Source organism: Orcinus orca, chromosome 14 (assembly GCF_937001465.1).
Source record: "Orcinus orca chromosome 14, mOrcOrc1.1, whole genome shotgun sequence".
Classification (NCBI taxonomy): Eukaryota; Metazoa; Chordata; class Mammalia; order Artiodactyla; family Delphinidae; genus Orcinus; species Orcinus orca.
Window position 1 is genome coordinate 25,621,152 of NC_064572.1, and position 11,434 is coordinate 25,632,585.

The window sequence follows — 11,434 nt, forward strand, 5'->3', positions numbered from 1 at the left end:
GAACACCTACTGAACGCTGGCAGAAGACCTCAGACCTCCCAAAAGGCAAGAAACCCCCCTCCCCACGTACGTGGGTAGGACAAAACAAAAAAGAATAAACAGGGACAAAAGTATAGGGAGGGGACCGGCACCAGTGGGATGAAGCTGTGAAGGAGGAAAAGTTTCCACACACTAGGAAGCCCCTTCGCGGGCGGAGACTGCGGGTGGCGGAGGGGGAAGCTTCGGAGCCGTGGAGGAGAGCACAGCAACAGGGGTGCAGAGGGAAAAGTGGAGAGAGATTCCCGCAAGAGGATCGGGGCCGACCGGCACTCACCAGCCTGAGGCTTGTCTGCTCACCAGCCAGGGTGGGTGGGGCTGGGAGCTGAGGCTCGGGCTTCTGTCTGAGTGCCGGGAGAGGACTGGGGCGGGCAGCCTGAACACAGCCTGCAGGGGGTTAGTGCGCCACAGGCTAGCCGGGAGGGAGTCCAGGGAAAAGTCTGGACCTGCCGAAGAGGCAAGAGACTTTTTCTTCCCTCTTTGTTTCGTGGTGCGCGAAAAGAGGGGATTAACAGCGCTGCTTAAAGGATCTCCAGAGACGGGCGCGAGCCGCGGCTAAAAGCACGGACCACAGAGACGGGCATGAGACACTAAGGCTGCTGCTGCCGCCACCAAGACGCGTGTGTGCGAGCACAGGTCACTGTCCACACCCCGCTTCCGGGGAGCCTGTGCAGCCCGCCACTGCCAGGGTCCCGGGATCCAGGGGTAATTTACCCCAGAGAACGCACGGTGCGCCTCAGGCTGGTGCAACGTCACGCCGGCCTCTGCCAACGCAGGCTCGCCCCGCACTACGTGCCCCTCCCTCCCCCCCGGCCTGAGTGAGCCAGAGCCCCCGAATCAGCGGCTCCTTTAACCCCGTCCTGTCTGAGCGAAGGACAGACACTCTCCTGCGACCTACACGCAGAGGCGGGGCTAAATCCAAAGCTGAGCCCCTGGGAGCTGTGAGAACAAAGAAGAGAAAGGGAAATCTCTCCCAGCAGCCTCAGAAGCAGTGGATTAAAGCTCCACAATCAACTTGATGTACCCTGCATCTGTGGAATACCTCAATAGACAACGAATCATCCCAAATTGAGGGGTTGGACTTTGAGAGCAAGATTTATAATTTTTTCCCCTTTTCCTCTTTTTGTTAGTGTGTATGTGTATGCTTCTGTGTGAGATTTTGTCTGTATAGCTTTGCTTCCACCATTTCTCCTATCCATTTATTTTTTAAAGATTTTTTTCTTTTTTCTTATTTTTTTATTTTAATAGCTTTATATTTTATCTTACTTTATTTTATTTTACTTTATCTTCTTTCTTTCTTTTTTTCCTTCCCTCCTTCCCTCCTTTATTTCTTTCTTTCTACTTCTACTAATTCTTTCTTTCTACTTTTTCTCCCTTTTATTCTGAGCCGTGTGGATGAAAGGCTGTTGGTGCTCCAGCCAGGAGTCAGGGCTGTGTGTCTGAGGTGGGAGAGCCAACTTCAGGACACTGGTCCACAAGAGACCTCCCAGCTCCACATAATATCAAACGGCGAAAATCTCCAAGAGATCTCCATCTCAACACCAGCACCCAGCTTCAATCAACGACCAGCAAGCTACAGTGCTGGACATCCTATGCCAAACAACTAGCAAGACAGGAACACAACCCCACCCATTAGCAAAGAGGCTGCCTAAAATCACAATAAAGACACAGACACCCCAAAACACACCACCAGACGTGGACCTGCCCACCAGAAAGGCAAGATCCAGCCTCATCCACCACAACACAGGCACTAGTCCCCTCCACCAGGAAGCCTACACAAACCACTGAACCAACCTTAGCCACTGGGGACAGACACAAACAACAACGGGAACTACAAACCTGCAGCCTGCAAAAAGGAGACCCCAAACACAGTAAGATAAGCAAAATGAGAAGACAGAAAAACACACAGCAGATGAAGGAGCAAGATGAAAACCCATCAGACCTAACAAATGAAGAGGAAATAGGCAGTCTACCTGAAAAAGAATTCAGAATAATGATAGTAAAGATGATCCAAAATCTTGGAAAAAGAATAAATACAAGAAACATTTATCAAGGACCTAGAAGAACTAAAGATGAAACAAACAATGATGAACAACACAATAAATGAAATGAAAAATACTCTAGATGGGATCAATAGCAGAATAACTGAGGCAGAAGAATGGATAAGTGACCTGGAAGATAAAATAGTGGAAACAACTACTGCAGAGCAGAATAAAGAAAAAAAAATGAAAAGAACTGAGGACAGTCTCAGAGACCTCTGGGACAACATTAAATGCACCAACATTCGAATTATAGGGGTTCCAGAAGAAGAAGAGAAAAAGAAAGGGACTGAGAAAATATTTCAAGAGATTATAGTTGAAAAATTCCCTAATATGGGAAAGGAAATAGTCAATCAAGTCCTGGAAGCACAGAGAGTCCCATACAGGATAAATCCAAGGAGAAATACGCCAAGACACATATTAATCAAACTGTCAAAAATTAAATACAAAGAAAGCATATTAAAAGCAGCAAGGGAAAAACAACGAATAACACACAAGGGAATCCCCATAAGGTTAACAGCTGATCTTTCAGCAGAAACTCTGCAAGCCAGAAGGGAGTGGCAGTACATATTTAAAGTGATGAAGGAGAAAAACCTGCAACTAAGATTACTCTACCCAGCAAGGATCTCATTCAGATTTGATGGAGAAATTAAAACCTTTACAGACAAGCAAAAGCTGAGAGAGTTCAGCACCACCAAACCATCTTTACAACAACTGCTAAAGGAACTTCTCTAGGCAAGAAACACACGAGAAGGAAAAGACCTACAATAACGAACCCAAAACAACTACAAAAATGGGAATAGGAACATACATATCGATAATTACCTTAAATGTAAATGGACTAAATGCTCCCACCAAAAGACACAGATTAACTGAATGGATACAAAAACAAGACCCATATATTTGCTGTCTACAAGAGACCCACTTCAGACCTAGAGACACATACAGACTGAAAGTAATGGGATGGAAAAAGGTATTTCATGCAAATGGAAACCAAAAGAAAGCTGGAGTAGCAATTCTCATATCAGACTAAATAGACTTTAAAATAAAGAATATTTGAAGAGACAAAGAAGGACACTACATAATGATCAAGGGATCGATCCAAGAAGAAGATATAACAATTGTAAATACTTATGAACCCAACATAGGAGCACCTCAATACATCAGGCAAATACTAACAGCCATAAAAGGGAAAATAGACAGTAACACATTCATAGTAGGGGACTTTAACACCCCACTTTCACCAATGGACAGATCATCCAAAATGAAAATAAATAAGGAAACACAAGCTTTAAATGATACATTAAACAAGATGGACTTAATTGATATTTATAGGACATTCCATCCAAAAACAACAGAACACACATTTTTCTCAAGTGCTCATGGAACATTCTCCAGGATAGATCATATTTTGGGTCACAAATCAAGCCGTGGTAAATTTAAGAAAACTGAAATTGTATCAAGTATCTTTTCCGACCACAACGCTGAGACTAGATATCAATTACAGGAAAAGACCTGTAAAAAATACAAACACATGGAGGCTAAACATACACTACTTAATAACTAAGTGATCACTGAAGAAATCAAAGAGGAAATAAAAAAATACCTAGAAACAAATGACAATGGAGACACAACAACCGAAAATCTATGGCATGCAGCAAAAGCAGTTCTAAGAGGGAAGTTTATAGCAATACAATCCTACCTTAAGAAACAGGAAACATCTCGAACAAACAACCTAACCTTGCACCTAAAGCAATTAGAGAAAGAAGAACAAAGAAACCTCAAAGTGAGCTGAAGGAAAGAAATCATAAAAATCAGATCAGAAATAAATGAAAAAGAAATGAAGGAAATGATAGCAAAGATCAATAAAACTAAAAGCTGGTTCTATGAGATGATAAACAAAATTGATAAACCATTAGCCAGACTCATCAAGAAAAAAAGGGAGAGGATTCAAATCAATAGAATTAGAAATGAAAAAGGAGAAGTAACAACTGACACTGCAGAAATACAAAAGATCATGAGAGATTACTACAAGCAACTCTATGCCAATAAAATGGACAACCTGGAAGAAATGGACAAATTCTTAGAAATGCACAATCTGCCAAGACTGAACCAGGAAGAAATAGAAAATATGAACAGACCAATCACAACCACTGAAATTGAAACTGTGATTAAAAATCTTCCAACAAACAAAAGCCCAGGAACAGATGGCTTCACAGGCAAATCCTATCAAACATTTAGAGAAGGGCTTCCCTGGTGGCACAGTGGTTGAGAGTCCACCTGCCGATGCAGGGGACACGGGTTCCTGCCCTGGTCTGGGAAGATCCCACAGGCCGCAGAGCAGCTAGCCCGTAAGCCATGGCCTCTAAGCCTGCACGTCCGGAGCCTGTGCTCCGCAACGGGAGAGGCCACAACAGTGAGAGGCCCGTGTACCGGAAAAAAAAAAAAAAAAAAAAATCATTTAGAGAAGAGCTAACACCTATCCTTCTCAAACTCTTCCAAAATATAGCAGAGGGAGGAACACTCCCAAACTCATTCTATGAGGCCACCATCACCCTGATACCAAAACCAGACAAAGATGTCACAAAGAAAACTACAGGCCAATATCACTGATGAACATAGATGCATAAATCCTCAACAAAATACTAGCAAACAGAATCCAACAGCACATTAAAAGGATCATACACCATGATCAAGTGGGGTTTATCCCAGGAATGCAAGGATTCTTTACACAAATCACTAAATGTGATAAACCATATTAACAAACTGAAGGAGAAAAACCATATGATCATCTCAATAGATGCAGAAAAGCTTTTGACTGAATTCAACACCCATTTATGATAAAAACCCTCCAGAAAATAGGCATAGAGAGAACATACCTCAACATAATAAAAGCCATATGTGACAAACCCACAGCCAACTTCGTTCTCAAAGGTGAAAAACTGAAACCATTTCCATTAAGATCAGGAACAAGACAAGGTTGTCCACTGTCACCACTATCATTCAACATAGTTTTGGAAGTTTTAGTCACAGCAATCAGAGAAGAAAACGAAAGGAATCCAAATTGGAAAAGAAGAAGTAAAGCTGTCACTGTTTGCAGATGACATGATACTATACACAGAGAATCCTAAAGATGCTACCAGAAAACTACTAGAGCTAATCAATGAATTTGGTAAAGTAACAGGATACAAAATTAATGCACAGAAATCTCTTGCATTCCTATACACTAATGATGAAAAATCAGAAAGAGAAATTAAGGAAACACTCCCATTTACCTTTGCAACAAAAAGAATAAAATACCTAGGAATAAACCTACCTATTGAGACAAAAGACCTGTATGCAGAAAACTATAAGACACTGATGAAAGAAATGAAAGATGATACACACAGATGGAGAGCTATACCATGCTCTTGGATTGGAAGAATAAATATTGTGAAAATGACTATGCTACCCAAAGCAATCTACAGATTCAATGCAATCCCTATCAAACTACCAATGGCATTTTTCACAGAACTAGGACAAAAAAATTTCACAATTTGTATTGAAACACAAAAGATCCCAAATAGCCAAAGCAATCTTGAGAAAGAAATACGGAGCTGGAGGAATCAGGCTCCCTGACTTCAGACTATACTACAAAGCTACAGTAATCAAGGCAGTATGGTACTGGCACAGAAACAGAAATATAGATCAATGGAACAGCATAGGAAGCCCAGAGATAAACCCACACACAGATGGTCACCTTATTTTTGATAAAGGAGGCAAGAGTAAAGAATGGAGAAAAGACAGCCTCTTCAATAAGTGGTGCTAGGAAAACTGGACAGCTACATGTAAAAGAATGAAATTAGAACACTCCCTAACATCATTCACAAAAGTAAACTCAAAATGGATTAAAGACCTAATTGTAAGGCCAGACACTATCAAACTCTTAAAGGAAAACATAAGAAGAACACTCTATGACATAAATCACAGCAAGATCCTTTTTGACCCACCTCCCAGAGAAATGGAAATAAAAACAGATATAATATAAACAAATGGGACCTAATGAAACTTAAAAGCTTTTGCAGAGCAAAGGAAATCATAAACAAGACAAAAAGACAACCCTCAGAATGGGAGAAAACATTTGCAAATGAAGCAACTGACAAAGGATTAATCTTCAAAATTTACAAGCAGCTCATGCAGCTCAATATTAAAAAAAACAAATAACCCAATCCAAAACTGGGCAGAAGACCTAAATAAACATTTCTCCAAAGAAGATATACAGATTGCCAACAAACACATGAAAGGATGTTCAACGTCACTAATCATTAGAGAAATGCAATGCAAAACAACAATGAGGTATCACTTCACACCAGTCAGAATGGCCATCATAAAAAATCTACAAACAATAAATGCTGGAGAGTGTGTGGAGAAAAGGGAATCCTCTTGCACTGTTGGTGGGAATGTAAATTGATACAGCCACGGTGGAGAACAGTACGGAGGTTCCTTTAAAACTACAAATAGAACTACCATATGACCCAGCAATCCCACTCCTGGGCATATACCCTGAGAAAACCATAATTCAAAAAGAGTCATGTACCGCAATGCTCACTGCAGCTGTATTTACAATAGCCAGGATGTGGAAGCAACCTAAGTGTCCATCGACAGATGAATGGATAAAGAAGATGTGGCACATATATACAATGGAATCTAACTCAGCCATAAAAAGAAACGAAATTGAGTTATTTGTAGCGAGGTGGAGGGACCCAGAACCTGTCATACAGAGTGAAGTCAGTCAGAAAGAGAAAAACAAATACCATATGCTTACACATATATATGGAATCTAAAAAAAAAAAAAAAAAAAAAAGTTCTGAAGAACCTAGGGGTAGAACAGGAATAAAGACTCAGACGTAGAGAATGGACTTGAGGACACGGGGAGGGGGAAGGGTAAGCTGGGACGAACTGAGAGAGTGGCATGGACTTATATATACTACCAAATGTAAAATAGCTAGTGGGAAGCAGCCACATAGAACAGGGAGATCAGCTCTGTGCTTTGTAAGCACCTAGAGGGGTGGGATAGGGAGGGTGGGAGGGAGACGCAAGAGGGAGGAGATATCGGGATATATGTATATGTGTAACTGATTCACTTTGTTATAAAGCAGAAACTAAGACACCATCGTAAAGCAATTATATCCAATAAAGATGTTAAAAAAATAAAATAAATAAAGTTTATAGCAAAAGTAAAAAAGAAGAAAAAAATTATGAGGATTAAGTTGGTGCCAAATTATAGAAATTCTGAAACACAATGCCAAGGACTTTTGTCTTTGCTCTCTAGTGCAACAAGCAATGAAATCAGAGCAAGAAAAGACAAATTGTTTATTTGAAATAAAAAAACAGTAAATCACCTGTAGGACATTCATGTTATTACCCCAAAATGTATAATTTGCTTTTTCCCAGCTATGTTTAAGAAATCTATCTCATTCCTCACAGATGAAGTCCATTGATTCTCTGAGCTAAAATGTTTCTGTGCTGCCAATGGACAGGCCATGGGTAAGCAAAGGAATTAAGGTGAATGAGCAGGGAGACAGGCTTTGTTTGCTTGTTTTTTTCCTACTAAAAACAAGCAAACAAACACAGATCTAGAACAAGAAAAGAACATTAAATATTCCAATGAAAAACACTGTAAGGAAAGGGACTTTCTCCTTCCTCTGTAAAAAGTACAGTATATACAGGATGCTTAAAACAGACTGCTTAATAAATTTTGCAAGAAGAGGTGGAGATGACTCATGTTGTTTAAACTAGTTTGTATTATTGCCACAAGCATAAACATCAGGATGGAAAATTAAGTTCTTGGGAAGGCAAGTGAGGATACTGAGAACAAATCAGAGCAACTACCTCAACTCACACTGAAGACCATGGATGTCTCCAAAGACAGCTCCTAACAAGCCCATCTTCCCATATACACATGCCACTCTTCCCATAAGAGATAGTGCTTTTACTTCCTCCTGTTGACCTGGAGCAGGGTTTGTAGTATGCTGATCTATAGAATGCAGAGGCAAAAGCATCCTAGTGACTTTGGAGCTCAGGCACTAAGAAAGCCTGTCAACTTCCATCTCTCCTTTCTTGGAGCCTTGAACCAATGTGTAAGAAATCCAGGCTCCCCTGACAGAGAGAAAAGCCACATGAATGGGGGCCTTAGGGGATTAGACACCACGTGGCGAGAGAGAAAAAGAAGAACTGAGGCCTCAAATACTAAGCCCTGAACCCAGACACCATTTGAACTACCACTACCTACGAGACCACAAGTGAAAATACTACAGAAATGGACTCCCTAACAGCCCCACCTGCACCCCAGCCAACCTATGGAATCATGAAACAGTAAAATGGTTGCTATTGTTTATAGTGGTTTGTTAAGCAGCAGTACTTAACCAAAAAAATGAAGATGTGACCTGTGAAACCACAGGGAATTTTCATAACTCTGGAACACAGTAGTTCTCTAGGAGCTAGAAACATCCTCTTACTACGAAGAAAAGTATTAGTAACCCACTTGCTGTTTCTCTGTCTCACTGATGATGTGAGGTGGAAATCAGAGTAGGATTGCAAGATGAAATACAAGATTCTTGGTTAAACTTGAATTTCAGATCAACGCAACTATATTTTATACGTAATTATGTTCCCATGCAATATTTGTTAATCTGAAATTCAAATTTAACTGGTCATCCTGTACTTTGATTTGCTAAATCTGGTAATCCTACACACAAAGGATTGCTTTATTTTAACTTTTTTTAAAGAAAAATAATTATTCCAAAAGCTTTGGAGGTCTAAATGTACATCAGGTCTTTGTGCATAACTTTGTTGAAGGGAATCTAGAGGGATGAGACCAGAATGAAAGACACAGTTGTTAACAGCTCATAGTAACAACTTTTCCAAGTCCTGGGAGGAGCAGATGGGGTAGAAATACTGAAGAAGGTAGAGAATGAGAGTAGTACAACTAACAGGGAGGACAGTCCTGAGGGTGAGAGTTCCTGAAGTGGGTGTAGGTTATGAGTGGATGTAGGTTCAGTCCCCTTCCTCCTTAGGTGGGTCACCTCACTACACTAACCCGCTTTCTCATCTGCATCATAAGACAGGTTGTGCTAAGATCCTTCCAACTCTTACATTCCATGATTTTAACTGCTGACAGTAGAAACAGAATTCCCATTAAGGCCATAAAGTTGAGAAATTGGAATTTTCCCAGCCTTCAAAATTGTGCTTTCACACAGCTAATATTACCTGGCTGGGGATCCCTATTTATTCCACTTCCAAATCTACTTCTGAATTAAAAGATTGCTCAGGCCATTTTACTAAATCTTCCCGTTAAACTACAATAATATATTGCATTAACAGTTCATGGTTGAAAAGTTTTTGCCCCACTTTTATGTGTTGATAGTGACCAAGTTAAAGCTGTACATGAAAAAGAACTCCGGTTATTAAATAGTGGAAAGGAATGGAAAGCAAAGGTCTTTGAAAATAGCTAAATCTTCATATTTCTGGAGGAAAAAATTTCAACTTGTGGCATAACACTAGACTTCTAAATTATTTAATGAAATCCTTTCTAATCCTATGTTCCTGATGACCTAAGGTTAAAAGTAGCCTTAACTTAAACAGAAACTAATTTTTGAAGCATCCTGGCAAGAGTTAGAAGGGGAAATTGGTAGGGTCTCTGAATTGCTAGCTGTTTGCTCTAAGCATTTGGATAATAAACTCAGTTTTTAATGTAATAGAATCAATTTACCAACATTCTCTAAAAATTTACTATGTACCAGGCACTCAGAGGCATTTCAGCCCTATCGTGTATTATTAATTCCATTTTATAGGTTCAGAGAGGCTCAGAAAGGTGCAATCTGTTCCTGAGGTCACAGAGATGATGATGGCAGGGCCAGCATTTGAATGTAAGTCTGCCTAATATTAAGTCCCTTTCTTCTATCTTACGTTTGCCACAAAAACAGCTGAGGTACGTAAATGTGGGAAGTATATATTTATTGTTCTTGTTTTGTGTTCTAAATTAATTTAAAAAGAAGAAAAAAAGGTTCCTTTTGCTTGGTGTTTGTCTCCACGTTTCTCTCCTCACTCACCTGTCTGCGAAGGTCTCTTGTCTTCTTGCACATGTTTTCTATTGCAATATTCAAGGTATTACTCCTTTCCTTTTTTCCAGTCTGCAAGGGAGAAAAAAAAAGTGGCATAAGCAATGGTATCAAATTACTCTTTATCACTTAGCAATTTGCTTTCTAAATTTCCTGAAAATAACAGCTTGAAAATTCAAGAATAGGTCTCAAAACTGCTATGATATTGCATATGATTCATGAGTACTTCGCTTAAGAGTAAGTCAAATGCTGATTAAAGTTCACATTATTTTCTTCTTTAAGCTTTTGTAATATTTATGATATAGTGCTGGGCTGCATTCAGTATGGCAGTAGGCAGAGCATTATCTCCAAGAAACCCTGATCTTCACTCTTTACAAGTCGACTCTTTAACCACTAAGCATGCAATTAGCTTAAAAGCATTAGATGCCCAATTTGTCAACTTCCGTGGGAGTTTCTGAAGTCATTTTCATGGTGTATTGTGTAAGTTATGCAGAGCCATATTGGAGCTTTGCTAACACTAAATAAAATATGCAGTGCAAATTCATACAATTTGCAAAAGTTGACCACAATTTTAGCTGACAATATTCCAAGAACAAATTGTTTCAAGTAAAAACTGGACGCTGTTTTTGGCTCTTTGAGATAATTTGTGCAACACCTTTAAGCAGAACAGTTCTCTCTGTTATATCCTTAACCTAAATCTTTAGGCTATTAATCACACTGAGAGTCACCTTGGTTGGTATTTTCTACATATTACTTTTGTGGGAGACAACTGAATTGAATCTAATCATACTTTTTCAGTGATACCTTATATAAAAGAGATTGAAAAAAATCATTATGTGATTCACCTCCAGGAATATTGCTACCATTTAAAATAATAAACTGAAAGAGCTCTTTAGAGGAGAACCTGAAAATCAGGAAGGCAAGTTTTAAGCAGCTGATACCTGAGGGAGTTTATAGCATGGACTCTGTGAAGAGGGACATTGAAACAAAGTATAGACCATTAGGCAGCATGCCATACACTACTCCCAATGGCTTAACTCACACATAAATCCATACCTTCAAGTGGAAAGACTCCTTTATAAGAAATTCAAGACCATCTATTCTCTATCCTAATCTATGTTTTTAGTCCTATCTTCTGCCACCTCTTCTCAAGTACTGTCCTTTACAGTAACAATATTTCTATACATTTCTATCTCTTCTCCCAAGTTCTTACATATAATGTACCTTTGACTACAGCAAGTGTCTCCCAAAATAACTCCC

General features: G+C 39.7%; 1 protein-coding gene across 1 annotated transcript in view; it reads right to left on the bottom strand.

The window, feature by feature from the left end:
* LOC101279843 (catenin alpha-3) overlaps positions 1-11,228 on the bottom strand; it is a 758,807-nt gene extending 747,579 nt beyond the window's left edge. The window contains exons 1-2 of the mRNA XM_033407650.2: positions 11,217-11,228; positions 10,166-10,246 (exon numbers count right to left, since the gene is read on the bottom strand). Coding sequence (XP_033263541.2) covers positions 10,166-10,246; positions 11,217-11,228 — 93 coding nt within the window. The remainder of the gene's footprint in view (positions 1-10,165; positions 10,247-11,216) is intronic.
* Positions 11,229-11,434: the final 206 nt, after the last annotated feature.